The 27,060-nt window shown below is 53.2% G+C and overlaps 12 protein-coding genes across 12 annotated transcripts; 6 read left to right on the forward strand and 6 right to left on the reverse strand.

Annotated features, from left to right (window-relative positions):
• The first annotated feature begins 134 nt into the window (after positions 1 to 134).
• On the forward strand, positions 135 to 1,923 carry BDW74DRAFT_52847 (cytochrome P450). Its single transcript, XM_073733061.1, has 2 exons — positions 135 to 544; positions 613 to 1,923. Exons 1-2 carry the CDS (start codon positions 221 to 223, stop codon positions 1,840 to 1,842), a joined length of 1,554 nt encoding a protein of 517 aa, XP_073581880.1. The 5' UTR covers positions 135 to 220; the 3' UTR covers positions 1,843 to 1,923.
• Positions 1,924 to 2,979: 1,056 nt separating this feature from the next.
• Positions 2,980 to 5,022, forward strand: BDW74DRAFT_180025 (IlvD/Edd family dehydratase; the record flags this gene model as incomplete). Its single annotated transcript, XM_073729623.1, has 3 exons — positions 2,980 to 3,561; positions 3,611 to 3,765; positions 3,813 to 5,022. 3 exons carry the CDS (start codon positions 2,980 to 2,982, stop codon positions 5,020 to 5,022), a joined length of 1,947 nt encoding a protein of 648 aa, XP_073581881.1.
• A 1,864-nt stretch (positions 5,023 to 6,886) lies between these two features.
• BDW74DRAFT_180026 (uncharacterized protein) lies at positions 6,887 to 7,378 on the forward strand (the record flags this gene model as incomplete). Its single annotated transcript, XM_073729624.1, has 1 exon — positions 6,887 to 7,378. The coding sequence occupies one exon, from the start codon at positions 6,887 to 6,889 to the stop codon at positions 7,376 to 7,378; it is 492 nt and encodes a 163-aa protein (XP_073581882.1).
• Positions 7,379 to 7,879: 501 nt separating this feature from the next.
• On the reverse strand, positions 7,880 to 8,450 carry BDW74DRAFT_180027 (acyl-CoA thioesterase; the record flags this gene model as incomplete). The annotated part of the gene is made up of 2 exons (XM_073729625.1): positions 7,880 to 8,312; positions 8,374 to 8,450. The coding sequence occupies 2 exons, from the start codon at positions 8,448 to 8,450 to the stop codon at positions 7,880 to 7,882; spliced, it is 510 nt and encodes a 169-aa protein (XP_073581883.1).
• Positions 8,451 to 9,294: 844 nt separating this feature from the next.
• Positions 9,295 to 13,083, forward strand: BDW74DRAFT_169086 (uncharacterized protein; the record flags this gene model as incomplete). The annotated part of the gene is made up of 7 exons (XM_073726939.1): positions 9,295 to 9,540; positions 9,588 to 9,804; positions 9,849 to 10,246; positions 10,292 to 10,873; positions 11,264 to 11,473; positions 11,539 to 12,390; positions 12,535 to 13,083. 7 exons carry the CDS (start codon positions 9,295 to 9,297, stop codon positions 13,081 to 13,083), a joined length of 3,054 nt encoding a protein of 1,017 aa, XP_073581884.1.
• A 213-nt stretch (positions 13,084 to 13,296) lies between these two features.
• Positions 13,297 to 14,563, reverse strand: BDW74DRAFT_156741 (60S ribosomal protein eL32). Its single transcript, XM_073725036.1, has 5 exons — positions 14,517 to 14,563; positions 14,414 to 14,453; positions 14,080 to 14,204; positions 13,869 to 13,990; positions 13,297 to 13,809 (listed from the first exon to the last, which is right to left on the reverse strand). Exons 2-5 carry the CDS (start codon positions 14,451 to 14,453, stop codon positions 13,701 to 13,703), a joined length of 396 nt encoding a protein of 131 aa, XP_073581885.1. The 5' UTR covers positions 14,517 to 14,563; the 3' UTR covers positions 13,297 to 13,700.
• Positions 14,564 to 14,698: 135 nt separating this feature from the next.
• BDW74DRAFT_156745 (Gfo/Idh/MocA family protein) lies at positions 14,699 to 16,223 on the reverse strand. The gene is made up of 5 exons (XM_073725037.1): positions 16,139 to 16,223; positions 16,039 to 16,064; positions 15,744 to 15,922; positions 15,356 to 15,645; positions 14,699 to 15,291 (listed from the first exon to the last, which is right to left on the reverse strand). The coding sequence occupies exons 1-5, from the start codon at positions 16,167 to 16,169 to the stop codon at positions 14,789 to 14,791; spliced, it is 1,029 nt and encodes a 342-aa protein (XP_073581886.1). The 5' UTR covers positions 16,170 to 16,223; the 3' UTR covers positions 14,699 to 14,788.
• Positions 16,224 to 16,563: 340 nt separating this feature from the next.
• Positions 16,564 to 18,244, forward strand: BDW74DRAFT_180031 (uncharacterized protein; the record flags this gene model as incomplete). The annotated part of the gene is made up of 2 exons (XM_073729626.1): positions 16,564 to 16,857; positions 16,946 to 18,244. 2 exons carry the CDS (start codon positions 16,564 to 16,566, stop codon positions 18,242 to 18,244), a joined length of 1,593 nt encoding a protein of 530 aa, XP_073581887.1.
• An 836-nt stretch (positions 18,245 to 19,080) lies between these two features.
• On the forward strand, positions 19,081 to 20,395 carry BDW74DRAFT_156748 (uncharacterized protein). The gene is made up of 2 exons (XM_073725038.1): positions 19,081 to 19,418; positions 19,479 to 20,395. The coding sequence occupies exons 1-2, from the start codon at positions 19,223 to 19,225 to the stop codon at positions 20,117 to 20,119; spliced, it is 837 nt and encodes a 278-aa protein (XP_073581888.1). The 5' UTR covers positions 19,081 to 19,222; the 3' UTR covers positions 20,120 to 20,395.
• Positions 20,396 to 20,420: 25 nt separating this feature from the next.
• BDW74DRAFT_52941 (MFS transporter) lies at positions 20,421 to 22,527 on the reverse strand. The gene is made up of 7 exons (XM_073733063.1): positions 22,264 to 22,527; positions 22,191 to 22,211; positions 22,069 to 22,126; positions 21,954 to 22,013; positions 21,592 to 21,877; positions 21,124 to 21,535; positions 20,421 to 21,057 (listed from the first exon to the last, which is right to left on the reverse strand). Exons 1-7 carry the CDS (start codon positions 22,435 to 22,437, stop codon positions 20,527 to 20,529), a joined length of 1,542 nt encoding a protein of 513 aa, XP_073581889.1. The 5' UTR covers positions 22,438 to 22,527; the 3' UTR covers positions 20,421 to 20,526.
• Positions 22,528 to 22,895: 368 nt separating this feature from the next.
• BDW74DRAFT_52963 (uncharacterized protein) lies at positions 22,896 to 23,854 on the reverse strand. Its single transcript, XM_073733064.1, has 3 exons — positions 23,645 to 23,854; positions 23,516 to 23,585; positions 22,896 to 23,447 (listed from the first exon to the last, which is right to left on the reverse strand). Exons 1-3 carry the CDS (start codon positions 23,814 to 23,816, stop codon positions 23,000 to 23,002), a joined length of 690 nt encoding a protein of 229 aa, XP_073581890.1. The 5' UTR covers positions 23,817 to 23,854; the 3' UTR covers positions 22,896 to 22,999.
• Positions 23,855 to 24,162: 308 nt separating this feature from the next.
• On the reverse strand, positions 24,163 to 27,041 carry BDW74DRAFT_156754 (translation initiation factor 4B). The gene is given in 7 exon segments (XM_073725039.1): positions 24,163 to 25,810; positions 25,861 to 26,142; positions 26,199 to 26,279; positions 26,400 to 26,402; positions 26,418 to 26,462; positions 26,518 to 26,574; positions 26,670 to 27,041. 7 exon segments carry the CDS (start codon positions 26,671 to 26,673, stop codon positions 24,789 to 24,791), a joined length of 1,494 nt encoding a protein of 497 aa, XP_073581891.1. The 5' UTR covers positions 26,674 to 27,041; the 3' UTR covers positions 24,163 to 24,788.
• Between the last annotated feature and the right edge of the window lie 19 nt (positions 27,042 to 27,060).

Here is a 27,060-nt window from a genome sequence, read left to right on the forward strand (position 1 = left end):
CCGATAGTGCAGATTATATCGGAACGCGTTGGCTCGGAAGGGGGTGAGCTGTTAGTAGCTAGGTGTGTGTCGGACCGATGAGGTGGCTGCTCAGCTAGATGAGTCTGCATGTTTGGTGCTAGCTAGTTACCTAGGGCCTATATAAGTCTGTCTGTCCTGATAGTCAGGCTATGTTCTGAGGCACAAATCATCTATCTCCTTGCCGCATTGAACATCGACCATGCCTGCCATCCTGTCCACTCTACAATCTACAGCCCTTCCCATCTCGCTTCCTTTGCCCCTCCTCATCCTCTTCACCTTTCTAGCCCTTCGCTTCCTCTGGCGCAGATTCGGCTCAGGCCTATCCGGTATCCCCGGCCCAGCCCTCGCAAAATGCACACGGCTCTGGAAGCTTCATAGCGTCTGGAAGGGCGATCACCATCTGACAGAGATTAACCTGCACCGTCGCCATGGCCCACTCGTGCGTATCGGGCCACGACATGTCTCCGTCGCGGATCCAAAGGCCATCCCCGTAATCTATGGGTTGAATAAGGGGTTCACCAAGGTACGTTCCTATCTCCTTACCTGCTTTCCAACGGCATGAGCAGGACTCGTGCTGACATGTGCAAATAGACGGGTTTCTACCCAATCCAATGCATATCGTGGAACAAAAAGCCACAGATGAACCTCTTCTCGACGAGAGACGAGCAATTTCATCGGGATCAAAAGCGCCCCGTCGCAAACGCATACAGTATGACGTCGCTTCTCGAACTCGAGGGCGCGGTCGACAGCTGCACGGAGATCTTTCTTTCCCGCCTCCGCGAATTCGCCGACAGGAAGCGACCCGTTGACCTGGGTACCTGGCTGCAATACTACGCCTTCGACGTCGTGGGCGAATTCAGCTTCGCGAAGAAACTGGGATTCCTGCAGGAAGGCCGCGACGTCGACGATATGATGGCGGGCATCCAGGGGATTTTAGCGTACGCCAGTCTGATCGGGCAGATCCCCGAAGCGCACAAGGTGTTGCTGGGCAATCCGCTGTTTCCGATATTAATGCCGAGCATGGAGAGCTGGAACCAGGTGCTGCAGTTTACGCTGAAGCAGGTGAATTCGCGAACGAGTTTGACGCGGGACGGGGAGCTCGACAAGGGCGATCTCGAGAAGGGGAAGGACATGCTAAGCCGGTGGATGGCGATCCACGTCTCTGATCCCGAGAAGATGAGCACGCGCGACGTGATTGTGCATCTGTCGACAAATGTCTTTGCGGGCTCGGATACGACGGCCATTGCTTTGCGGGCGATTGTGTATTTCCTGCTCAAGAATCCCGAGAAGATGGACAAGGTCGTTGCGGAGATTGATGCTGCGGATAGCGCGGGACTTCTGAGCACCCCGGTCTCGTACAAGGAGTCGATGGCGCATTCGCCTTACCTCGCGGCCGTGGTCAAGGAGGCGATGAGACTTCACCCGTCCGTGGGGTTGATACTGGAGCGCCATGTTCCTGAGGGCGGGATCACCGTTTGCGACAAGCATATCCCTGCAGGAACGACGGTGGGCATCAATGCATGGGCGCTGCACCACGATGCAAAGGTATTTCCGGATCCTGGGGCCTTTATCCCAGAACGATGGGTGGAGAGTACACCGGTGAAGCTAAAGGAGATGGAGCAGAGCTTCTTTGCGTTTGGGGCTGGGTCGCGGACGTGTGTGGGAAAGAATATCTCGCTCATCGAGATGCACAAGATCATCCCGCAGCTGCTGAGGGATTTTACCTTCCGGCTGCGTAAGCCGGGTCAGGAGTGGACGACGAAAAATGCTTGGTTTGTCCAGCAGGAAGGGCTGGTTTGCGATCTCGTGAGGAGAAGGTGATGTACCAGGACGATTGGTAGTATGCATATAGCAGTCAATTCCATGCGACGTTGCAGTTCCTATGTCTTGCGCGGTATTCTCTAGTTGTAGAAGCGGCCATGGTCATGAGCGGCGTCTTCGTGGGCAGGTATAAATCAACCTAGTCAATACGTGCCTGACCTATGTTATTCCCCGTTAGAACAATCTCCTTGCAGCATGCATTCGTGGCGTTACCCCCATGGGCGGCTTTTCGGTATAATGGGAACACCACAAGATTGAGCGTCGGGCCGTCATCGAATCATGCGGACATCAAACGCCAGGGTCAGATCGAAGCATCAGAAGAATCGGCCATGATTGGGTCAACCCCTGCTGTACACGAACACGTGGGATGTGGCTAAACACCCATGTTGCTCTTCCTGCGCCCTGCGCCATTTACATGCAGGTATGGACTACACAGTAAGACGTTGGAAACTCGCTGTCTCAGAGTCAGCCATGCGGCTGATACCTAGTACCGTATTTGAGCGGTAAACAGCCACTCGATCTTGGTCGATTGCCCCGTCAGCTTACCTACTTTTGCGGCTGGTAGGCATTGCAGTCGGACAATAAGCCGATAGGTATAGAGAAAATATGAGCTGGAAATAGTATCATCCGAGTATCAAGACCACTTGCAACCGCAGTCAATGGTAAGTCCGCGGACTTGCTATGACGTCTCTAGCCTCTAACAGAGTGGATGCTGGCAACAGAGCAAAACCCCCACGCTCTTCTCCAGAGTCGGTGTCGCGTGGGGTACTTGTACCGCAACTAGGGTCTGGGTCGGGACCTCAGAGTCACAAAGGTCAGCCCTGCACCAATGCGAGCCGAAATATGAGGCGGGAAAGTGAGTAGTACTGTAATCGGTAAATGAAGTCCGAGTAGCCATTCATCTCCCGGCTATTTAAATCGTCCCTTTCGCAGTGCTGTCGAGTCTAGAGGCAACAAAGCAGGACTTCTCGGAGGGCGGCAGTCTCCATCGGACATTCGCCGGTCTTTCAAGGTTCGGCTGCAACCCCACCACAGACGTTTAGCCGGGACACGCGATCTTATAAGGTACGTCAGCTCGCCTACCAGGATCGCGAGATATGTAAACCAAACCGTGCTAAGAATATAGATCACTCGAATATGCCTTGCGAGTCGAAATGCGAAGGCTGCGCCTGCAGCAGTCAAAGTCAGGGCGTGGTCAACATCGAAGACCTCGACAAGGAACTGGAAGCCCTCCGGAAGCGAACCCTCGAGCTAGAGAAGGTCCGCGCATCAGCCAAGAAGGTCTCGTCGCTAACCGGTGCACTCGGTGCCGGCCGCAAGCTGCGATCAACTAATTGGTTCAACTCGGGCGATGCGGGGATGACCGCGCTGTATATCGAGCGGTATCTAAACTATGGCGTTACGAGGGAGGAGCTTATGGCTGGAAAGCCGATTATCGGCATTGCGCAGACGGGCTCGGATATCTCGCCGTGCAATCGGTACCACATGGAGCTCGCAAAACGAGTACGGGAAGGCATTAGGACTGCAGGTGGTATTGCCTTTGAGTTTCCTACGCATCCGATTCAGGAGACGTCAAGAAGACCGACTGCGTGTATTGACCGGAATCTGTCATACCTTGGACTTGTGGAGATCCTCCACGGATATCCTATAGATGGCGTGGTACTTTTGACTGGGTGCGACAAGACAACACCAGCATGTTTGATGGCGGCTGCCACAATGGTGAGTAGGCCATGGTCTGTTGTGTTGCATAATCAGCTGACACTTGAAGAACATTCCTGCCATTTGCATGAACGTGGGGCCCATGATCAACGGCTATCTCAAAGACCAGCTTGCGGGTTCAGGCATGGTGGTTTGGACGGGAAGAGAGATGCACGCCGCTGGCGAGCTGGATGACAAGGGATTAGTGGATTTGATCTCACGAGGGTATGTCCAAGTGAAATTTTCAAATTTGCGGTGACTGACGTACGAAGAGCGCCATCAGCAGGGCACTGCAACACCATGGGCACTGCATCGACAATGAATGCGCTGGCAGAGGCCCTGGGAATGGCCCTGCCAGGGTCTGCCGCCATTCCCGCTCCTTATCGCGAGCGAGCGCAGTGCGCATACAAAACCGGTTTACAAATCGTGGAGATGGTGCACTCCGATCGGAAGCCAAGCGATATCATGACGCGCGAGGCTTTCGAGAATGTTATTGCTGTCAACACTGCTATTGGCGGCAGCACCAACGCCCCTATCCATATCAATGCCATTGCAAAGCATATGGGTGTTGATATCTCGCTTGACGATTGGGATCAACTAGGCTTCAACATTCCACTTCTGCTGAATATGCAGCCAGCGGGAGAATATCTGGGTGAGGAATACTATAGAGCCGGTGGGCTTCCAGCTATCATGGCAGAACTTCTAGATGCCGGGAAGTTACACTCGGACATTCTTACCTGCAACGGACATACCGTAGCTGAGAATGTGAAAGGGCAACACAGCTGGGACCGACGGGTTATCAAACCATACAACGAACCCCTCATGAAGGACGCAGGATTCTTGCACCTCCAAGGAAGTTTGTTCGAGTCCGCGATCATGAAGACGTGCGTCATATCAGAGCAGTTCCGGCAGAGTTTCTTGGAAAATCCAAGCGACCCTAATGCTTTTGAAGGGGCAGTCGTCGTTTTTGACGGACCGGAGGATTATCACAGTCGATTGGAAGACGCTCCTATTGACGACAAGAGTATATTGATAATGCGCGGGGCTGGTCCATTAGGTTATCCGGGCGCGGCCGAAGTTGTCAATATGCACCCTCCTGGACACTTGCTGCGACAGGGGGTCAAGTCGCTGCCATGCATAGGAGACGGTCGACAATCGGGAACTTCCGGGTCACCGTCCATCCTCAACGCAAGCCCTGAAGCAGCAGCTGGCGGCAATCTTGCACTACTTCGTGATGGAGATAGGCTCCGCGTTGACCTCAACAAGCGACGAGTGGATATCCTTGTTTCGAAGGAGGAACTAGACGAGAGACGAGCAGCCTTGGAGGCTTCAGGAGGTTACAGTATGCCAGAGAGTCAGACACCGTGGCAAGAGCTCTTCAGAAAGGAGACTAGCCAGTTGAACGAGGGTATGGTGTTGCGGGAGGCGGTAAAGTATCAGCGGTTGGCACAGCGTGATGATTCTCTTCGCCATAACCATTGAGTACCCTACGGAGTACGGAGTATCTGCAGGGTGGTCCATGCAAGGGTTGTCCATGTCGCATGGTTGTACTATCGAGATTAGGCACCCATCGCAAGAAATCCATGTTCTCGACCATTCTTGTGTGCCATCCCTCTCCTGACTTCAAGCCACGAGGTTATCAATTATCAAGGAACTATCTTATGTCGGTCGTCAGTACTCCGCCCGATAGCTCGAGCTCAGATGCAAATGTCATTCAAATGACAAGGATCAGGATTGCGAATGGTCGATCTCCGGTGTCGTCTTCGTTCGCTTGCTACGTATCAGTAATCGTAGTCGCAAAGATGCAAGCCAGCGCTTGCCAGTCGAAGCAGCGTAGATAATAAACCGGCCTGGGCACGACTAGCGGTCACAGTCGGTAGTGGTGGGCAGCGGCATAAGAATGGAAGAGCCGAGCTGGATGCATGGCCATTCCTGCAGGAAGAAGGGGCGCCAAGGGGCTAAGGATTCTTCTTTCAACGAGCGGTTTGTCTGATCCAACAGCCTGGAACGAGACGCCTATCTTGGCCAGCCAATTGATCGGCGACGAGAGGCACATGGCAAGCTCTGGCAGATAACGCAGGTCGACACTTTCAGTGGGATCAACAGTGGCGCAAAGAGACTTTGGCGGGAGTCACTGACGAGCTTCCACTCTGTCATCCTCGTTGAGTATTGACGATTTCTTTATCCGGACGTACGGAATAATCTATAGAAAGCGGACCGTAACTATTAGTCCACAGGGCTCTGGATTAGTCTGCGTCCTCTGTGGCTGTGTAGGTATTCTGCGTGGCTTACCAGTACTCCGTGACGGCAGGGCTCACAGCAAGAACTGTCCATGGTCCAAGTGCCTGACGCGACTCGATACTTCAGGCATGTAGTTCCGCTGAGTACAGATAGAGTCTAATGATCGATACTCCGTTGTCGTAGGGATCCGGAGTATTATTGCGAGTTTAGGCACCAGCACAGCTAACTCAGATTCGAATCATTCGATGCAGGAGGGTGGGTCGGGAGGAGCAAAGCAGAGCTTCCAAGGTTGTGGTGGAGGGCCTTCCCGTCGGAAATCACGTCCCGCCGTAGCTGAGACTCTAGTCTTACAAATTTTCGCTCTCCACCAAGCCACACAACCTGACCTCACCATCAGTCAACCCAGAGTCACACTCGGACTCAGACCGCTCCTCTGCTGCTTTTTAAGGCTGCCAGCCCTCTTCCTTTTCTTTTCTTCTTTTTGACAAACAATCAGCATGCGCTTTCACCAATCAATCGCTCAGAGTCTATCATGCGCCCCTGACGAGCCATAAGAATAGCTGCATCCCTGTGCACCGTGCAGTTGCGATCACCGCTACTCCTGCAGCCCATTCTTCCCAATCGTTCTTTTTTTGGCCTCGTGTGACAGACCGAGTTCGAGTACCGACTCTGAGCCTCCTTTCTTGCATCCCTCCGCCGATATCACTCTCAGCTCCGACTTCTCGGCCCGGTCTCGATCTCTGCCCTATATCATCCCCTGCGTCTCACCGCGACCTACAAGTCTCACACAAATTCCTCGCCTGACCACCTGACATCTTCGCCTTCAAATTCTTGATCAATACAACCCTGGGAGTACCAAGAGCATTGCAGCGACGGTACAGAACCCCATCAAACATCTCTTGTTGTCCCGCGATATCAAGACCTTCATTCCTATCCTTCAAAATGGACATCCATATATAACCCCATTGGACGTTTCCTCGTTATCCTCAATTCTTTACCTTCCAAAAAGTGAGCGTTTAGTCCTTGTTGCGCACCTACGATACCCACCATCTCTCTTTTACGCTGAAAGCTACCGGTAGCTTTTTCATAATCAACTCCAATCGCCATGGCGCCCAACCTGTTTCTCTGCATGCGCACTATCTTCTGTCCTACGTACTGGTTCCAGCGTGGACAGCGCATCCAAGGCTCAATCACCCGCGAAGAGCACTGGGACTCTCCCGTCCCGGGCATCTACAAGTACATCCCCAGTCAAGGATGGCATCTTGTCTGCCGCGACAGCAGCGATTACGATGAGAAAGTCCCTGTCCCTGTTGTCTACTGCCGGATCCTCCACCGGTACATTTTCGAGGACGAACTCGACGAACGATGCCGCTGGGATACTGTAACCCTGGACGACGGCAAGACCGCGAAGTTCCTCTTCTTCCAGCTCGACGACGGACACACCTATGTTGCCGGATGGGACTCGAAGGGGAAGTTCATCCCCGGTCCCTACCAGCGCTGGTACCGTGATCCCGCCACCAAGTCTATGCAGAAAGTCCTCTTCCCTCCGAGCTCGAACGTGTCCCGAGTCAGCATCATCCCCGACAAGCTCAATTGATGCGATGATGCAACACTTCACGCACCCAAAATATGTCGAATTTTCAGCTGGACTTGAAATTGGCTGTTGAACGACGACAATAGATTTCATGTTTTACGCTTATGTCTGCTTTCTTGTTTCGGATCTTTCTAAATTTTGGTCAGCGTTTGTTATCTTGTGACGTTTTCATACCTTATTATGGGAGTTCGGTCCGGGATAGAATAGGGATAGAAGCGGTTTTTTGTCAGCGCGCTATCTTGTCATTTCTCAGTAGCTACGGAGTACTTCCCTTTTTTTCAACTTCTCATCTATTCTCTCTTACCTTCTCGCCTACGCCCCTTTCATCTTACTTTCTTTTTTAATAAGATAATCCGGATATCTTTCGTCTTACAGACCGTCAAGCCAAAAATCATGAATGAAGTTCATATAGATTCATATATAACCGCTCCGAGACCAGCTCAGAGCGCATTCACTGGCTCCATATACCGATCATATACTTCCTTCCCTCTTCCAGTTCTTTAATCAAATCTTACTCGTCTCATTCACAATTAACCTCCCCAACGCCTCCCGAATCCCCCTCTCCATCCCACCCTTCGCCGGCCTCATAACCCCCCTCTCACACCAAACATGCGTATACCCACCCACAACCTTGGCATCCTCCTCACCCTGCTTGAACACCCCCACCTCATACGTCACGCTCGTCGAGCCAAGTTTATTCACCCGCAGCCCTAACTCCAAGATATCCGGGTACGAGACGGACGCGAAGTAATCGCAGTACGAGTTCACCATGATCGCAACCTGGCCTGAGGGGTTTATGTCGTTTTGCGGGGGCGTGGGCGAGCCGTAGCTGAAGGGGTCCATCCCGCAGTGCGCGATCAGGTAGGCGTTTATAATGGAGTCGAAGAGTTGCGCGTAGATTGTGTTGTTGAGGTGAGCGTACATGTCATTGTCGTGCCTTTGATTTAGGACCAAACGTTAGTGGGTTTGGCTAGATTGGAGGGGTATGTGTCGGTTACCATCGTGTGCGGTAGGTCTGGTGGAAGATGTAGTCGGAGCGGGTGCGGCGGCGTTTGAGGTCGATTTCTTTGGGCATTGTGGTTTCGGTTTCGGATTATGAGGTTTATTGAGTTGAGAAAGTGCGAAATCGTCGTTTATTGAATTCTAGTATTACCAACGGGCCTAAAGGTGATATGTAGAATGAGGTTTGGTGAGGTGAGGTTGAAATGTCAAAGGCCGAGAGCTCACTTCCGCGGGGAGACGAGCCGAGGTCCAGATGCCGTCACTGTTGATACTGCCGCAGTACAATGGCCGAGTCGGCCATGATTCATGCATACAAGGTTATTTTATACAGATTGCCTAAAATCGGACTTGGTGGTAGATCTACGTGATTTGCTTGCGACCGTGACTTGTCTACATATGCGTTAGAATATATATATATGTGGCTCGAGCTGGTTCCTACGCCTGGCCAAGCGATCTATGTATGTTCCGGCACCATCAACCTGTCACTACCCATAAACACAACCGATCTACGTTTTCATAGTTTCTGTCACTCTGGACTATGTAGATCAATGTCAACTTAGCCATACTAGCACCCAAATGAGGTGCAGAGCCTCGAACATTTGGTGTCGGTTTCGGCGTGGAGATAGAATGGCCTCCGGACTTTACGAGTGTGCCTGCCTCTTCAGGTCGAGGCACCGTTCTTTCCCAATAGCACTCTTTAAAAAGTCCATCTGCCATCCACTGCAACCGGTTCTCTTTTTCTTTTCATCATTCTTATCGTCCGTTTTCGAACCAGAGGCGTGTCGTCAGGAATGCTTATCCCGCCATCTAGAATGCTGCATGTTTAAACAAGTATACATTCCTCGCCCGCTCATTTAAATTGCCATCATCGACGCCCAATTATTTACCATTGCTACCTCCTTGGAACTCACGCCACCATGGGACCCTCATCACGCTACCTCGGTCTTGCTGGCCTAGCTCTCTTGGCTACCGGCAGCAATGCACTCCTCCCTAGCCGTGCCGATATCGAGACAACCTTGCAGAGTCGACTTTCTGAAGGCGCAGAAATCTACTTTCCTGATGAAGAGGTCTTTGAGCTAGCGACGGAGAGATGGTCGTACTATCACCCGCCGAATTTTACTGTTGTCGTTGAGGTTGCCGAGGAAGAAGATGTGGCTAAGGCTGTAAGTTACTCACCATAGATGGTTGGTATATAGCTGACAAGACATAGATCAGATACGCCAACGCGAATGAGATCCCTTTCCTTGCGGTCAACGGTGGTCATGGATCGATCTCGTCCTTGTCGAGGATACACCAAGGTATGGAGATTTGGATGCACAAACTCAACTCGTTTGAGATCGCGGAGGATGGTAGAACGGTTACGGTTGGAGGTGGCATCAAGTCGTCGGAATTGATCCCAGCTCTCTTCAAGCATGGGAAACACACTGGTAAGCCGGCCTCACAGAGATCAGGCCCAGGCTAACGGTCACAGTTCATGGCGTTTGCGAGTGCGTTAGCTACCTCGGACCAGCCCTAGGTGGTGGTCACGGTACGATGCAAGGCAAGTATGGCATGGCTGCCGACCAAATTTTATCCTTGCGACTTGCCACAGCAGATGGCGAGATCATCACCGTCTCGGAAGACGAAGGCGACGAGGATCTGTGGTGGGCTATGCGAGGTGCAGGCCACAACTTTGGAATCGTAACTTCAGTCATTTCGAAGATTTACGACGTTCCAGAGGGAGGCAAGTGGGCATACGAGCAGCTCAAATTCACCGGTGACCAGTCCGAGGAACTGTTCAAGATCTTCAACGAACTCGCTGATATCCAGCCACCCGAATTCTTCGTTTGGACATACCTCGTCCGCGTTCCACTGCTAGACCCTAAGAATGTAAGTTCTCCCTCTAAGCTCTGACAGAACCCCCTAACATCTCAGCCCATCTACATTGCCAACTTTATGCGTGAGGGTGTTGATGAAATCGAGCCTGAAATCATTGACCCCTTCCGCGAGCTCTCTCAGGTACCTGCGCTTGCCAAAACCGTCGGCCTCTATACCGACATTCCCAAGTGGATCAACACGGCCGTCGGCTCGAGAGGCTGCGCAGCTGAGGCCAACAAGGTGCGGTTCCCCATCAGTTTCCCACGCTACGATCCCGAGGCGCAGAAGGAGTTCTTCAACGTTTTCGCAAACGGCACCGGAGAGGGTTCACCCTTCAACGCTTCTATGGTCCTTCTCGAGCAGTACTCGGCGCAAGGCGTCGAGTCAAGACCTGAAAACGCAACTGCATTCCCTCATCGGTTCGACGACTTGCTGGTCTCTCCTGTCATTGCCTACCTGTCTGATGGCGACGAGGAAGAGGAGGACGCCTTGGAGTTTGGAGATGTGCTGCGAGACATCCTCTTGAAGGCTACCGATAACCCTACCGAGCTGCACGCATATGTCAACTATGCTTCTGGAGAGGAAGGAGTCCGGGCGTGGTATGGGTACGAGCCGTGGAGACTTGAGAAGCTCCAACAGGTGAAGAGACGCTACGATCCCGAGGAGAGATTCTCGTTCTATGCACCGATCCCTCTGAAAGAAGCACTCGATGAGTAGAAGGCGTTCTTCTATCGCTACGTATTATTAGCCCTATCCTTAATTGCTGTGGAGAGACACTCTGGACGTACATGGTCGTGGTAGATAAGAAGGTGTTGAGCGAAAATAATAAATTTCCTGTGGCGTCAGGAACATCCGCAGAACATTTTGTACCCCTCTCTCTCTCTCCATAATTTCTAGCAACCAGCACATAACGCACAACCCCGCTCACCCCTCCTGGCTCCCTCCGCTCGAATCGCCGAGTACCTCATCCGTCGAGGTAGAATTCCGGCGCCCATCATGTCCCTCGTTCCTGTCGACACCACACTGAAGGTGCCTCCTCCGGATCCCGTCCAGGAACCGCCGAAAGTCGCCATCACACCATGCGAGGGGCTGCCCGTCCACTACTACTTTGAAGGAGGGTTGCGTCGCGTCTACCCATACCACTATACCTACAACACACACTGCAAAGAGCGCTGGCGAAACCGGGAGTTGATTGACATCTTCACCTCTGAATTCCGCGACCGCGAACCGGGCTACTACGTACGCGCCCTTACTCATCTACACCCCAAAATTTATCCACGTACTGACTTTCTTCGGCGACCAAGAGAAAAGCCCTCGAAAGCGGCAACGTCTGCGTAAACGGAAAGCCCGCGGGCCCGCACACCGTCCTCAAGAATGGCGAAGTCATCTCGCACACCCTCCACCGACACGAACCCCCCGTGACCGGAAACGAAATCGGCATCATCCATGAGTCCGAAGACCTCCTCGTCATCGATAAGCCCGCTGGCGTCCCCGTCCACTCGACCGGTCGATACCACTATAATTCCGTCATGGAGATTTTGCGCATCCAGAACGGCGGCGCGTATGTCCCGCGCCCTTGTAACCGGCTCGACCGATTGACGAGTGGTGTCATGTTCGTCGGAAAGACAGTGCAAGGCGCAGACCGGATGACCGTTAAGCTGCGAGAGCGGACAGTGCAAAAGGAATACGTCGCGCGCGTGAAGGGGCGGTTCCCCGACGGAGTAACAGTCGTCGACCAACCGATCATGAGCGTGAGCCCAAAGGTCGGACTGAACCGCGTCCGCGCGACGGGCAAGGAAGCGAAGACGAAATTCAGGCGGCTGGCGTATTATCCGCCGCCGTCTCTTAGTACCCCTCCCACGGGAGGCGAAGGCGACAGGCCCGCAACACCGCCCCCGTCCTACACGAACGAGAGCGAAGGCTACAGTATCGTGCACTGCTTCCCGCTGACGGGCCGGACGCACCAGATCCGCGTGCATTTGCAGTTCTTGGGACACCCGATTAGCAATGATCCGATTTATAGTAACCGCCGCGTTTTTGGGCCGGAGTTGGGGAAGGATGACGATAGCGCTGAGATGGATGATGAGATTGTTGAGCGGTTGATGGCGATGGGACGGACGGAGGTCCCTGATACCGCGCCTGTCGAGGCGAAGAAGGTGAAGGCCGCTGAGGCGGAAACGCCGAAGGAATCCTTTCCTTCACCCTCCGAGCCCGCGCAGGAACAAGAACAAGAGCAGCAGCAAGAAAACAAGAAAGAAAACCCCCAACCAACATCCGGGCAAGGGTCTACCTCCGAGAAGAAAGAACAAGGCTCCTACCGCACACACTTCACAACCCCACCCCTCCTCCCCCCCGGCACCTCTTCCTCCGTCGCGGAAGCCATAATGACAAAAGAGCACGAGGAGGCCGTCGCCTCCTACCAACGACGCAAGGGCGAGCGTCTCTCCGGCGAAAAGTGCGACGTCTGCGGGACAGAGCTGTACACGGACCCGGGCGTCCATGAGCTCGGTATCTTCCTGCACGCTGTGGCGTACGGCGATGCGCATGGGGAGTGGAAGTACCGCAGTAAGATGCCCAGTTGGGCGAGACCGCTTAGGGGCGTTGGGGGGCCGACGGAGGTGCCCGAGTGGGTTGAGGATGTGGAGAATGAGGTTGTGTATGGGGATGGGATTGTGAGGGAGTTTGGGGTTGAGGATGAGGGGGTCGGGCAGGGGGGGAAGGGTGGGAAGAAGGGCAAGACTGGTGTTGCTGCGCTTGTTGAGGGCGTGGGGATGGTTGATATCTCGGAGAAGAGGCAGGCTGAGGAGGTTGCTGCTGCTACTGCGGAGGCTGCTGCTGGGAGTGCGTGATTCGATGCGATGATATATAAAAGTGCTTGTCTGGGTGGCGTGCATGGTGCATTGTACTGGGAGTTGGATGCGTTGCCTTTGATAGACCGCGTATACCAGGAATATACTTTATAGACTACGTCCACCAATCGAGCAAAATAGGCAATGGCGAACGATAACGTTCCTTACCATCCATCTTGGCTTGGTGAGCACTCTAGTGATGAATATAGAATCGAACCTGAAAGCGAAACCTGGGTCGACCATACTACGTTCGTTACGAGGGACAGCATCAAAACGAAAGAAAACTCCATCCATTGAATCCCAGACACCAACAGGGTAAGCATCCCGCACCAAGCAAGCAAAGAAATCAACCGAGAAGACCGCGAATCCATTAAACAACTCATTTGGTATTTAAATGGATAGATGGATGGTAGGGTATGTATAGTAAAAAATCCGACCCATTTTCCACCCCTTGTCCAGTCCAGCAAAAGATGGACCGTCCTCCAGCCCAGCTCAGCCCAGTCCAATCGTCCGAGACCGCAACCGTAACCGTATGCCCGCGCTTTATCAATTCGTTCCCAGAATCATTTTCGCTTTTTTTCGTTTCAATCGGTGCCGACGTAATGCAGGTTATGCATTTACGCCTCGGTGGTGACACGGCCACGGGGGTTGGTGACCTTGACACCGAGGGCCTTAGCCTTGGCGACGATGTCAACGCGCTTGCGGGAAGAGACGGCGGAGGCGATCCTATTGTGACATGTTAGTTCCTCCGCTTGGTTCATGTAGCGAGTTGTGGAGGGACGCACTCAGCAGCGTAGGTGCGGTTGTGCATGAGGAGCAGCTCGACGTCCTTAGCGTTGTGAACGAGGAAAGCCTTGTGGCCGGAGGGCATCATGTGCTTGGTCTTCTTGTTGCTGCCGTAACCGATCTATCCAGGTATTAGCCTCACTTCCATTTCACTTCCATAACATCGATTGTTCGATTCGACTCTAATTTGGCGGGTGGAGGGTGACGTACGGAGGGCATGGGAATGTTCGACTTGAAGCGGCGGCGGACGCGGTTGTCGATACCCTTAGGCTTGCGCCATGACTCCGGCACGCACTTGAAGCGGTCGGACTGGTGGCGGGTGAAACGCTTGGTGCCTGTACATGATGATCAGTCAGTTGACTTGATCACATAAAACTTGTGTATTTCGAGTCGTTGTTCGTCGTTCGTTTCCAATTCCAAGAATCATCGAGCAATCAGGTTTTTCCACTCATTCCTCCTCTTTCCTCATATCGTATCCCAATTTTCAAATCCTCCTCTTCGACTCAAACCGGGCAGGACAATGGATAGGCAGGTGGTGACATACGCTTCTTGACGATAGGGACGTGCTTCTTAGCGAGGACCATCTTCACGCAATAATTAGCATCAACGATATCTTCTTGACGAGCAGGTTGCGAAGAATAATATACCTTGTCGTTTGTCCCGTTGGCGCTGGAGTTGTCGAACGGTCGAAATCGGTCTCGAAATTTCGCGCTGAGGGTTGGCCGCCCGAGACTGCTGCGACTGCCCTTTGCTAAGCGAGCGGAGTGGCTTGTGTGCACGTGATAGGGCTACTGAGCTCTACCCTACGGAAGTCCTCTTTCTGGTTTAGTCAATACACTTTCCTTAGACTAGCCGTTTCTAGAACTCTATTCCTGCCGCCGCCCTATGAACATGATCCACAGTTTACTCCCCCGTGTCTTTACTCTTGCAGCTTCAACGTCTTCCTCTCACCATCTTCGCCACTCTTGATCATCGACTCCAAAATTTCCAGATCCGCCAACGCCTCCTCAGGACGCAGCTTGTCATTCAGCTTTCCGGCACCAATTGACTCTCCGAATGCCTTGACTTCCTCCTTGACACCGGTTCCTTCGAAGGGGATATCGGTCGCATCGCCGTTAACCGTCAATCGGTCATCAACAAGCGAGACCACACCCTTTTCGCACGTAAACTCGAGCACGGAGTCCTTGAATTCAGAACCGAATGACAGGTTGAGAACACCCGGGGCGCCCGACGCTGTCGTCAGCAGTGCGTCCACTGTATCAATCGGAGGCAGGTGTTCTTGTAGTTGGCTCGTCTGCGCGGAGAGGGACTTCAGGCTGTTTGGTCTGCGGCCGAGAATCAAACGAAGACCGGCGAGGGTATGGACACCGCCGTCGAGGAGGAAGCCGCCTTGGTACTCCGGCGTCTTGCGCCAGGGTGTGTCTATACCAGGTTAGCAGCAACTCCGAAACTCGTAGAAGTAAAGTAGTCGCAAGGCGGGGCATACTGAAGTATTTTCCTTCCGTTCCGACCTTGTTCCTCACGACGACACGGAACGTCTTGACGCCTCCGAGCTTCTGCACCTCCTCTGCGGTCGTCAGCCACTTGCGGATGAAGCGGTAGTTCTCCGCGACACCCCAAAGGGTCCTAGACTTGTCAACATTGGCGCTGTCATTGTACCAGTTGATGAGATCTTGCGCAGTAGCAAGGTCCTTAGCAATTGGCTTTTCAGACAGAACGTGCTTTCCTGCAGCCAGGGCCTCCTTGATGTACGCCGGCTGCGCGAGGATGGGGAGACTATCGACGTTAGTAAAGCGCCATTATGACCATGGCCTGTAAGTCTCATTACAGGCCATGACCCGAACCCGGGGGCACAAAAAGCAGGCTATACGCACGCTAGAACAACAGCCTTGATATCCTCCCTCGCAAGGAGATCCTTATAGCTTTTCCCCGCGCCAGAGTCATCGGAATACAGATCTACACCCTGCAGACCTTCCGCCAGACCCTGGGTGGATTTCAGCGAGCGCGAGTAGATTGCTTTCAGTGAAAGCGTGGACGCATCTTCGATTGCAGGCTGGATGTAGACTTTGTTAGCTTGGTTCAGGGTCAGGATATGAGCCGCCAAAGCTGATGCAGATGCGACGGATTGCGCAAGGCAGCTGCAGTTGGTGCATCAGTTGAGTGACGTACGAGATGTTGCTCCTTGGCGAAGATGCCTGCTGCGTCGTTAGTTTTCCAAATTCATTACTCCGTAGGCAAGTCGAAAAGATGGGAGACCAGTACTACTCACCGCTACCGATGATCGCGACGCCGATAGACATTTTGGCTCAACTATAGAGGAAGTTCGTAGTATTGATGGGAGGTTGAAGGCTTTCCGAGGTGCAAACCGGTTAGGAAGATATATATTTAGACCGCGCGGGGGGAGTGGGGTTCTTGCTGTCATCATCGTAGGGTCTGGTTTCTCGTCGGTTTGGCCTTGGTCTTCCATCAACATACCATCGGTAGTTCGATAATACTTCGTTAGATTCGCAGAAGCAGAGATAACTTGCTCTTTTTCCGAATTTGGGACACGTCCTCAATCTTTATTTGTTAATCCAGACTGCAATGTGCACGTCATGATAGTGGCTTGTCCCCGAAACTCGATCCTTCCCCGCAGCTGAACATCTCTCGAGTCATCGAGATGATTCCCTTCTCTGTTCGACGGATCCTATAACCATGGATCCAAACTGGGGGCTTGATATTGCAGGTCTCATATTTTCTGTCCTGCCACTGCTCTCTATGGGGACCTACGAACTCTGCGAGGTTCTAACCCTTCGATCGATCAGAGACATATATGCACGACTCTTCTACGCCAATGGCTTGTTCCATGCATCGACCCTCCTGCTGATCTTTCCCAACGCCGAGGATGTTGTACACCGAATTGAAAAGTACGTACTACAGTCCAAGGGTGACGAGCCTATGGTGTTGAAGAAGTCACTATCAGAGGACTACTCCATGCTGGCAGTTGCGGTGAGTCTTCACGCTCGTTAGTCCGACCATGTACCAAATCAGAGTCTCTGACAAGATATGAGTTCTTAAGTCTGCTATTATAACCTAGGTGGCAATTACGGCTCTTCAAACGGAGTATCTTGGCTCGGTGCATTGGACATCCAGAGCTGCCTTTATCATTAGCCTTGTCACTGCCCTCCTGTCAGTGTTCTATTCCTGCTTGCTCCAGCGTAAACTCAGCGGCTTATTCGATGCCAATGATGTGAAAACCTGGCTCAGTAAACCTAGTGGATCCAAGGAGCGTGAGAAAGTAGATCGGATGATTCGCGACCTCTTGCGAAGACAGAGAGACGTGGAGCGACCGTCAGTGCAGGACGGCAGCGAAAATAGCAGCACCAGTACAGGAGAAGTAAACCTGATGGAGGAGGCACGAAAGCTCGTTATTGACTTCCGAGATCGCAACCGATGGGCGTCAGTGTCTTATAGCTCTGCTATAATGATTCAAACACCCGCTTTGCTTCTCAACTACTCTCTCGGATCCTTCCTCATAGGACTCGGAATCTACTTAGGCTACGTCGCAGCGGAGAACCTGGATCCCTCAACAAATCATGATTCCTCATTTGCCGTCTTAGGTGTGTATATTGCTGTCACAGTCATCGCTATTCTACTCTACTTCGTCCCATCTACGTTCAAGGAACTCGAATTGGCACCTGTCCGCCGGTGGCAGATACTCCTGGATTCAGGACTCAGACAAGACAGCTCCACAGACTCTCTCCGCCCAAAGCCTGACTTGGAGGCACTTTTTCGCGAGCGGCCCGCTCCGGACGAGAGACTGGATACTACTGTCCCACTCCAGCCTCCCTTTGACGCCGTCAGACAGAATACTTTTGACACCATATCTGACAATAGATCGTGGAAAGAAAGACTGGAGGCTTTTCGTCGACCAGACCCAGAGCATCCAGTGCACTCACGGAACCAGGTACCTACCGAGCAGGAACAAGCTTACCATTCATCCCAGGAGTATCTGGCAGGTATTGGTGTTGATACCCTTTCCGATCCCGCCTCACAAAACGTCAAAATGACCATGTTGCAAAGAATCCCTGAAGAAATCGCTCCAAAAAATCCTGGAGGCGGCGCGCATCCGCATGCTGTCGCCTTCTTTGCACAGGCTGACAACACTCCCCAGGAAAATGTGCTAGGCGTTGTTGACCCTGGCCCCTCTACCGATCCTGTCTCACAGAAAACCAAATCAACCCAAGCACAGGATCTTGCTGAAGGTGCTTTGAGATCCACAAGTGACCCGTTCCTAGCAGCTCTTCAGGCTTCTATAGTGGCGCAAGAACAATTGGCCTCATGTTTGAAAGCTTTGCAGGGTCAGCATGTAAGGGTCCGGATGGCAGAAGACTAGGTGGAATGCCGGCCGGCTTGGACTTGCATGCGCAAGGATGAGTTTCAAGGAAGTTGAGTGATTGGAGCAACAACACCACCCTCTGGCCTGCATGTAAGGAGTATCAACATCTCGGATTATCCATGGCATAAGCGATATATTATTATTGTGTTGACCATGCTTATGATATGAAACAGTTACTACTAATTGGATATAGTCTAGAGACCATAAGCATTCAAAGTAGCTGATGAAGCAAAACATGCTTTATTTAAACCCTTTTATGCTAGTCCTAAGTACATAAAGTCCTGTAGACCATGCCCGCACTTGCTGCATTTTTACTATTAAAACAGGTAGATCATCATCACATGCAGGCCAGAGGGTAGTCAGTATAGCGTTACAACCAACCCTTCAAGCTGTGCAGAGTCAGGCATAGAACTCATTGTAAACTGCGTACTGATCATCCCATTCTTAAACTTGATTTCTTGTTGAAATGCAATCTATCCTCACTTGTGAGTCTGTGACAGGTAGTAACCTTTTTGGAAACCAGACCCATAACAAAATGGATGCTTGGGGTGGGGATGCACGTGCTAAACGCCCGAACTGTGGAGGGCAAAATAACCGTTGAAAAAGCAAGAACAGTCAAACAAATCCCAGCCCGAATCCCAATCGATCGACAATCAATCGATATCTGCAGATCGTCGAACTGACGATGCCAGTGACACCCCTGGCTGGCATCGCAGCTCATTGCGCGACTATTGACGCCGGTGGCTTACTATAATTAGCGCTGGGAGCGCGGACCCTTAGGCTACACCGTCCTCGGACGGCCCCTACGCTCGGCGTTCCAGGCTTGGTCGCGGGCTGGGGCCGCTGCTGGCTTTGTTGTGTCCCTGGGTTTCACCTTCCGCTCCTTAAATCCTTCTCCTCCACCTGGCCACTCCGCAATCTTATTCTTATTCTTAATTCTTGATATCGTCGATGGCCTAACAAGACGATACCATCATGGCGACAAGCACAGCAACCGCTTATACGTCTACAACGCTCGTCAGCGTCCCTCGAGGCCCAGGCTTGGAGAAGAATTGTCCGACGTGCGGCCAGGCGCCGGAGTCACAATCTCACCCCGCAGAACTTACGCGCCGCCGGGTAAAGGATTTGGAGCAACATGTCCAGTTCTTGAATGAGCAAGCGGCTCAGATGTGTATGTTAGATATTCTCTCAATTGTATACGAGCTAGAAGCTAACTTACCGCCTCGCACAGCAGAGAAACTGCTCGGGTACGAAGCGGAAATGCGACGGCTCCGTGCTCAACCCGCGCCTCCTCGATCATCCACCTTTCCCCTGCGAAACGGCCGGTCAATTTCCTCGACCTCGACGTCCTCACACTCGCCGTCCAACTCGAACTCGATTTCACAATCACCCCCGCAACAAGTCGTCCAGCCGACCCAAAGCCGCCTCTCATCCCTTGCCTCGCTCCTCCCCTACCGCCGCCCCAGCACAGCGTCCTCCCAACCACAGTCCCAACCACCACCCTCGCCGGGCTTGAAACAATGCCAACCTATGCCGTTCACCCAATCTCCGCCTCCGATGGAACCGCGCACTCCTACGCCTCGCCCCTCCACCGAAGAAACTCTCGAGCTCCAGAATGCACTCAGCCGCGAACAGAGCCTCCGAAAGGCAGCTGAGACACAACTCACGCAGGCGAGTAGTGAGCTGGAGGAATTGACGGCGCAGCTGTTTAGCCAGGCGAATGAGATGGTTGCGCAGGAGCGCAAGGCGCGGGCGAGGCTGGAGGAGCGGGTTGCTGTGCTGGAGAGACGGGATGTCGAGAAGAGGAATCGGCTGGAGAGGTTGGAGAAGGCGATGGAGAGGGTCGAGAGGATCAGGGCGCTGGTTGGGTAAGCTTCCCTTCGTCACTGGTCACCTCGGGATTCGTTACGGGTGGGCTTGGAGTTGGCTTTGCTTTCTACGGTTCTTGTTTTATATATACCCGGGATATACTGGCTATGGGATTGGGTTGGGTCTGGTTTGTTTAGGATGATTGGGCTTCATGAATTATGATTGCATGGATATGGACGGTGGGACAAGGATATACCTGGGTGCAAGCTGTTTCTCGCCCAATTATGCGTGCAGGCGTTTAGAAACTTTTACAGCGCAGTCAATTATATACTATCCAAAGCTTATTATTAAACTTTCTTGCCTCTCTGTCTCTACTATCCTTCTCCATATATCAGTCTACACCTTCTATTTTATCCAACCCCTCACCGTTCCTACAATCCATACCAAAACCACCCTTTCTCACCGTCCTTCTACTTCCTCCACCCCTTCGCAGTAACCAGCAAGACCACAGCCGTAACCGCACTCCCAACCCCAAAAACACTAACCATAGTCCCCCACCCCCACCGACCAACCAACCACCCGGACACAAGCGGGCCAGCAACCTGCCCCCCAGACCACGCAACATTAAACAACCCATACGCCTGCGCCGTGCCCCCCTTCTCCCCAAAGACACCGGGACACGTCCGCTCGATATCCTCAACGGCGCGAGAGACCTCCACCATAAGAGACACAGTCTTGAGCGCCGCGCCGAGTCCCGCGGCGAAGAGGAGGGCGTAGAGGGTTATTTTGTCGCGGGCTGTGTTTTCTGTTACCAGGGACAGGAGGAAGAATGTGGGGATGTCGAGGAGGAAGCCGAGGACTGCGACAGGGCGGCTGCCGTGCTTGTCGACGGCGGATCCGATTAGTGTTGATAGGAAGGAGGGGAGGAAGAGTGGGATGAAGCATAGACCTATTCCCATCGGGGACATGCCGAATGTGCGGCGGACGTAGAGGGGGAGGACCTGCGCGCATTAGAAAGAGGAAAGGAAGGATTAGAGGGATTGGTGGGATGTTAGGGTGAAACGTACAGAGTCGAATGAAGCCCACGCCATTGCCTCGACGAGGGTTGCTTCTAGTACGACGAGGAGGGTAAGGGAGCAGATCATGCGGAGCATGGGGGGCATGGATGATTTCGTGAAGATGGAGCCTTCGGCTTTGGACTTCGCGTTGAGATGTTGGGATTCGGTGTCGGCGTCACGGTTGGACTCGTGCTCGGACTCGACGGCCTCGTAGCCGTATGGTGGGATGACAGATGTAGTGGTAGTTGAAGTTGCGGAGGTATCGAGGAGCCTATCTGTTTCCGCGTCAGATTGCGCAGCACTGTCGTCGATCCACTGCGTTGCGTTCTTCCGCTCGATCATCACAAGGCGCAGTGCGATGTCCACGAAGATTAGGGCTAGTGCGAGACCGAAGACGGCGTGGTATCCGGCTTTCGACAACCTGCAAAATCATTAGCAACCACAGGATTAGGTACATCTGGAAGAAAGAGGACTCACATAACACCCCCAACAAACGGCCCCATGACCGTTCCCACTGTCATAGCCATCGAGACAATGCCCATCGCAGCACCAACCTGGTCCTTCCCCATCGTGTCAACAATAAGCGCCATACCGACGGTCCACACAACCGCACAAGAGAGACCCTGGAACGCGCGCGCGATGACCAGCGCATTGATCGTGCGCGCAAACCAGAACATCACAGTTGAGCCGGCGAGTGCAAGTAGCCCGATCATGAAGGGGGCCTGCCGCGAGGAGGATCTGTCGGCAAAGTAGCCGAATATTGCTAGGATAGGTGTCAGCATTCGTGTCATTGTCAAACTAAGGGTTGGGTTAGGGTAGATTAGAGTTGCAGGGCTTACGGGATCCGACGAAGAGGGCGCCACCGAAGGCTGCGAGGAGGATGGACATCCATTTTTGAACTGCGTTGCCTGTTAGTCGGGGGATCTGCTGCTAGGTAGAGGATAGAGGACGTACGTTCTTCTTCCGGGATAGAAGCACGGGTTTTGAGTACCGTTGGGAGGATAGGGATAATCTGGACCGTCGTGTCAGCACTACCGGTACTTAAAGCGAGGCCGGATAGACAAGTGTGAGCATACCATGCCATATATGAAAACGTCCTACTCTCATCAATCAGCTATGGTAAGACGCTAGAATAAAGGGAAAACACACCGTAAAGACCGCAATAGCCACAACCCAGGTGACGAACGCTTTGGAGGAGCGCAACTCAACCATCCACGGCGCACGCACATCGTCAAGGTCTGTACTCTGCTCTCCCTCCTCCCCGTGACACGATCGACAAAATAAAGTTCTGGAATCGCTCTGACTCTGAGAGGACCCCGCCATAGTGCTCAATTGCCTCGAGGGATCGTTCCACAACTAGGGAGGATAGACCGTGTCCGTGTCCGTGTTCAAGAGCGCGACAGATAGAAGTAGGGAGGAGAGAAACATCCTGAGTGTCAGCCCATGCGAGAGCGACGGCGACGGCGACGGAGACATCGGGAAGGTTGGAGGCTGGGCTGGTGATCAGGTGGGAACGCGAGTTGGAGTGAGGAATGAGGTGTGGAGGGGCGGCTGCATGAGTGCAAAAGTAAAGACCTCGCGGCTGGAAATCCTTGCCGAATGAGTCGTGTTGATCCGCGAGCGCTGGGCTTGGCGGGCGGATTTACAGGATTCGGAGTTGTATATACTCCGCGTCATTCTTCTTACAGTTTGCTCCGACGTCTTTGTGGCGAGCTTGCTGCTTAACAATAAATTCAGTGGTTGAGTCTTGAGTCTTGACAGCGGGATCCGGTGAGCTCGGGCTCAGTGGGGCGGAAGCGAGATGTCTCCATCCCAAGCTCCGTAGATAAGTCCTCCGTTTCCACCTCAGATATATCAAACCGACATGCTATCAGTATCTTGAAACCTACTCATCCCCAGGCCTCCAAGCAGCCAACAACACCGCAACAACACCCGAAGCACCCACAACCGCCCAACCACTACGCGAAACCTGCCTATTCGTCAACCCACGCCCTGTATCCCAAACCAAATGGCGAAGGCCATTGAACGCGTGAAACATAAACGGGTACGCGACAGCAAACTTTATCGCGAATTTCGAGACTGGTGATAAGCTCCCGAACGCCGACGTGACAGATGCCGAGCCGATGTCCCACCCCGCCACTGGCGAAGAGAGGTATGCTGTGCTGTAGAGGTAGAGGGTGCCTGAGAGCGCGATGCCCGTGATTCGGGTTGCTATGCTGACGATCCAGGTGATTTGGGGACGGTAGATGGAGAGGTGCGGGGAGACGGGGCGGTTGAGGCGTTGCTTTGCGAGGAGGGTGCGCGGGTCTGGTCTAGCTTGGGAGGAGGAGGATCTGACACTGTTCGACAAAGAGTTAGTATAGGCGCTGAAGAGGTTGATAAGAGGGCGTCGAGTACTTACCTTGTCAGTAACGAGACTCGGGCTCGAGAGCATCGTTGTGAGACACTTCCTATAGTTCGACCAAAACGGGCTAAACAAAACACCAGGTTAGTTTGTATCTGGATACAAGAGCATGCGGGGAATGCATACCATAGCCCCGAGGCGTACTGAGCTGAGGCCGGCGAGCCAACATTGTCAAGCTGTGCTGTAGAACTGCGAGGCGTGGATCTGGCACGGGTGACTTTACAAAGGAAGGGAGATGGCTGTTATGTGACTGCTGGTCGGCCCGATAGCACGGTATCTTCCGTGATCCTGCGACCATATAGCCTTCTTAGCATCGCACTAGCTGCATGATCCCTGTTCATTATCCTTCTGAGGTGAAATGAGATGGATCGTCGATTATTGGTGTCCACTATGGATGTTGCGTTCTTTGAGGAAAAAATACTCTACAGTGCATTCTACTCGTAAAAATAGGACTATTGAACATGTCCAAGTCTCTTGAGGGCTCCGAATGAGGAACTCAGTTTACCTAGCACTGGAAGATGATAGTCAAGCGGCTCTGGCCAGTAAATCTAACGATCATCCATCGATCTTGAAGCCGACCCACATCGCGTGATCGTGATGGGCATCGATGACTCAAAGCTACGGAGTATTTAGGTAACGAGATCCTGGTGTTCGGATCAGGTACACTACTCGAAATCGAACAAGCAACAGGTCAATTAACGTATCATGCTCTCTTCATTCTCTGTACGCATCATGTTGAGTCGTGATCCTATTCGCATCGCATGGCTGTCTCGTCATCGGGACATGGCATCTCTGATAAAGAACAAGAAATTTGAGACTCCACACGCCCACCAGGACCCAAACAAGACAGAATTCGGAGGGGGGGAGGGGAGAGGAGGATTAGGGTGGCTAACTCAGGTATCGTCGACTCCTCCACTTCGGATTCAAACAAAACAAGACAGGGTCGGGAAAACAAGAGAAGGAAAAGATGGCAGACAAACTTTTCGACATGCGCGGCAACAACAACAATACAAGATGGCTAGACGTAAGCATCATAGATCTAGCCGGCAGAAAAGAGGAGATGCTGGAATGGACAAAACCAAGGTGACAGGGCGAGAAAGTGAGATAGAAGGGGGCGAGGAAGGGCGGTAGGCTAGAGGTAAAATGAGAGACAAATGGCTATCAACGTAACCAAATGACACCCCGGCGGTGCAAAGAGGAAACACATCGTCTCTGCAGGTGCGATGCTTCGGTCGACTGCTGATTGAGGTCAAAGGGGGTATCCATGAATCTATGCAAAGTTACGGCCACCACGGCGGTTGTTGCGCGGTTTTGAGCTGACGGTGCTCCAGCCCTCATCGTCACCGGCGTTTTCGGTGGAGGTAGGTCCAGCCCTCCAGGAACCGTTCGTCTTGTCGTCCGCCTTGGGGGCCTCGGTCGTGGCGGCAGCGCCTTCAGCCTTCTGCGTAGGATCCTGGTCGGCGTTCATGCCGCTCTCATCCTCACCGGCCCGCCGGAGGATCTCAAAGTTACCACCACCCCGAGGAGTGTCCTGCTGGTCCCTGCCGTTGGGGTCAAGTGTCGACCCGGGCTTCTCGGACTTGACCGCATCCTTGGCGACCCTCTGCTTCTCTGCCTTGTCGGTCTTGGCCTTCTCATCAGCCTCCTTCTTCTGGCGCAGAGCGAGTTGGCGCCGTTGTTCAACTTCCTTTTCTCGGGTGGCGGTGTCAATCGGACGAGCACCACCGAAAATGCTAGACTTCGATTCGCCGGTGGTAGGGCTAGCGGCAGCATCGGTCACGGTTCGCTTTTGAAGGTTCAGCTTCGGCCTTGTGGCGGGAGCAGGGGCAGCGGCCGGCACGGCGGCAGCGGGAGAGGGAGAAGGAGGGTTGCTGGGCTGCTTAGGAGCATCGGGCTTCATTCTCGCCCTCCACTGGTTGTCCATCTCAGCGGCGGTAGGAGCGCGTTCTTGGAATTCGCGACGGGGAGGACGAGAGCCATCCTGAGAGCGCTCAGAGCGTCCCTCACCCCAAGCAGGGGAACGGCTTCGGAAACCGGGGCCTCCTTCATTGCTGCGGGGGCGGCCTTCCCTCATAGGCGGGGGAGACAAGGGACCCTTACGTTCCCAGTTCGAGAAGTCGCGGACCTTTCCGTCACTTTCGAAACCACCACGGCGGCGAGGCTCGCTACCCGCATCGGAGACGTTGTCAAGGTTACGACCGAAAGAAGAACGGTCAGGCACTCGGCGCTGAGGGGCATCGGGCAGAGGACCGCGGCGAGTCCAGTCGAACTCCTTCACATCGCGCTCCTTGGCTGTAATATAGTTAGTACTACGTTGCACGTAAACGTCGAGATGAACATACGAGGCTCTGCGATGCTGACACGGATTGCGCGTCCCTGGAGGGTGGCTCCGGCGAGGTCAAGAGCCTTCTTAAGACCCTCAACAGTTTCGAACTCGACGTAACCGAATCCCTTGGGAGCCTTTGTCAACTTGTCCTCCACGATACGAACATTGGTGACTTGGCACTCGGCGAAAAGGTCCGAAACATCAGCCGAGGTAGCATCGAAAGAAAGGTTTCCGACGTGAGCGGTGTATGGGGGCTCAGTTGGCAGGGGAAGGGGCTCCCTCAGAGCAAAGCCGCGTTCTTCAACCATAGTCAATACACATATTCTCTCTATAAAACCAAGGAGCAGGCTGTACCGTTGAAACTGGGTCCACCGAAGCCAGCAGAAGACGCAGGAGGAGGACGACGGTCGCCTCCAAAGCTGGAGGGAGCGGGAGCTGCGACGTGTTAGGAATCATATATATGGCATGGCAATCGGACGGTTGTGCGTTCGCGGGAAGGTGGTCGCTTACCGGCTACAGGACGATCAGATCAGCAAGGGTCATCAAAAGTTAAACAGGACTGATACCACTTACCAGGCAAGGGCATGTCCTCCATCTCATCGGCCCAAGAGCCGAAGTCTACGGTGGTTAGCTATATGCCGTGCGCGGGGAAGACTCGAGTTTCGGAGCATACTCTCGTCAGCCAAGAAGTTCCCGAGGGACATCTTCTGGGCCTTTTGCTTTCCGGGCGCTGTTCAAATCCATCTGTTAGCCTCCGAGGTGCATCCTGCATGCAAAGACGAGACGACTGCGATGGCGAGTCGGCAATGGGAGGGGTCGACGCACCCATGATTGCGGTTGGATCGAGATCGGGGAACGCGCTGAGGAATGACCTGCGCGCGCCTCACAGATAGATAAAGTTTGACGTAGTAAAGGGGGGACTTCCTGGAGGAAGTTCTGGGGTTGAAATGTGGGTGTGCAGAAGCTCCGCGGTTGAGCAGAGGGGAAAGTCGGAGAGTTAATGCGTGAGGATAAATTTTAGTGATGACGCTAGAAAAGTCAGCCTCCAAAATCAAAAGTGTTGGTGCGCGCAGACCGAGACCCGGACTGGAACCCGACCCATGCGAACCTGGCCTGAACCCCAGGGCTTCGTCTCCGCTTACGACCTGCATTGTTTGGGATCTTGATATCTACTTTACATTTTTGCGATTACTTCCGTTAATTCAAATTAAATCAG

The sequence above is a fragment of the Aspergillus multicolor genome, assembly GCF_047715735.1.
Source record: "Aspergillus multicolor strain CBS 133.54 unplaced genomic scaffold BDW74scaffold_20, whole genome shotgun sequence".
Classification (NCBI taxonomy): domain Eukaryota; kingdom Fungi; phylum Ascomycota; class Eurotiomycetes; order Eurotiales; family Aspergillaceae; genus Aspergillus; species Aspergillus multicolor.

Coding starts and splice junctions, on each gene's coding strand:
- BDW74DRAFT_156745 (XM_073725037.1), bottom strand. CDS start 16,169: ATGTCTATCGGCGTCGCGATCATCGGTAGCG. Junction 16,065..16,138: donor CGTCGCGATCATCGGTAGCG/GTGAGTAGTACT, acceptor ACGACGCAGCAG/GCATCTTCGCCAAGGAGCAA. Junction 15,646..15,743: donor ATCAAGGCTGTTGTTCTAGC/GTGCGTATAGCC, acceptor TAACGTCGATAG/TCTCCCCATCCTCGCGCAGC.
- BDW74DRAFT_52941 (XM_073733063.1), bottom strand. CDS start 22,437: ATGGCGGGGTCCTCTCAGAGTCAGAGCGATTCCAGAACTTTATTTTGT. Junction 22,014..22,068: donor TTCTATCCCGGAAGAAGAAC/GTACGTCCTCTA, acceptor CAGGCAACGCAG/TTCAAAAATGGATGTCCATC. Junction 21,878..21,953: donor CGCCCTCTTCGTCGGATCCC/GTAAGCCCTGCA, acceptor CACCTATCCTAG/CAATATTCGGCTACTTTGCC.
- BDW74DRAFT_52963 (XM_073733064.1), bottom strand. CDS start 23,816: ATGGTCGCAGGATCACGGAAGATACCGTGCTATCGGGCCGACCAGCAG. Junction 23,586..23,644: donor CAGTACGCCTCGGGGCTATG/GTATGCATTCCC, acceptor TGTTTTGTTTAG/CCCGTTTTGGTCGAACTATA. Junction 23,448..23,515: donor CGAGTCTCGTTACTGACAAG/GTAAGTACTCGA, acceptor GAACAGTGTCAG/ATCCTCCTCCTCCCAAGCTA.
- BDW74DRAFT_156754 (XM_073725039.1), bottom strand. Junction 26,143..26,198: donor CGGTGGACCCAGTTTCAACG/GTACAGCCTGCT, acceptor CTATGGTTGAAG/AACGCGGCTTTGCTCTGAGG. Junction 25,811..25,860: donor TGTCAGCATCGCAGAGCCTC/GTATGTTCATCT, acceptor ACTATATTACAG/CCAAGGAGCGCGATGTGAAG.
- BDW74DRAFT_52847 (XM_073733061.1), top strand. CDS start 221: ATGCCTGCCATCCTGTCCACTCTACAATCTACAGCCCTTCCCATCTCG. Junction 545..612: donor TGAATAAGGGGTTCACCAAG/GTACGTTCCTAT, acceptor ATGTGCAAATAG/ACGGGTTTCTACCCAATCCA.
- BDW74DRAFT_156748 (XM_073725038.1), top strand. CDS start 19,223: ATGGCGACAAGCACAGCAACCGCTTATACGTCTACAACGCTCGTCAGC. Junction 19,419..19,478: donor TGAGCAAGCGGCTCAGATGT/GTATGTTAGATA, acceptor CGCCTCGCACAG/CAGAGAAACTGCTCGGGTAC.
- BDW74DRAFT_156741 (XM_073725036.1), bottom strand. CDS start 14,453: ATGGTCCTCGCTAAGAAGCACGTCCCTATCGTCAAGAAGC. Junction 14,205..14,413: donor CGTCCCTATCGTCAAGAAGC/GTATGTCACCAC, acceptor CATCATGTACAG/GCACCAAGCGTTTCACCCGC. Junction 13,991..14,079: donor CGAACATTCCCATGCCCTCC/GTACGTCACCCT, acceptor ATACCTGGATAG/ATCGGTTACGGCAGCAACAA.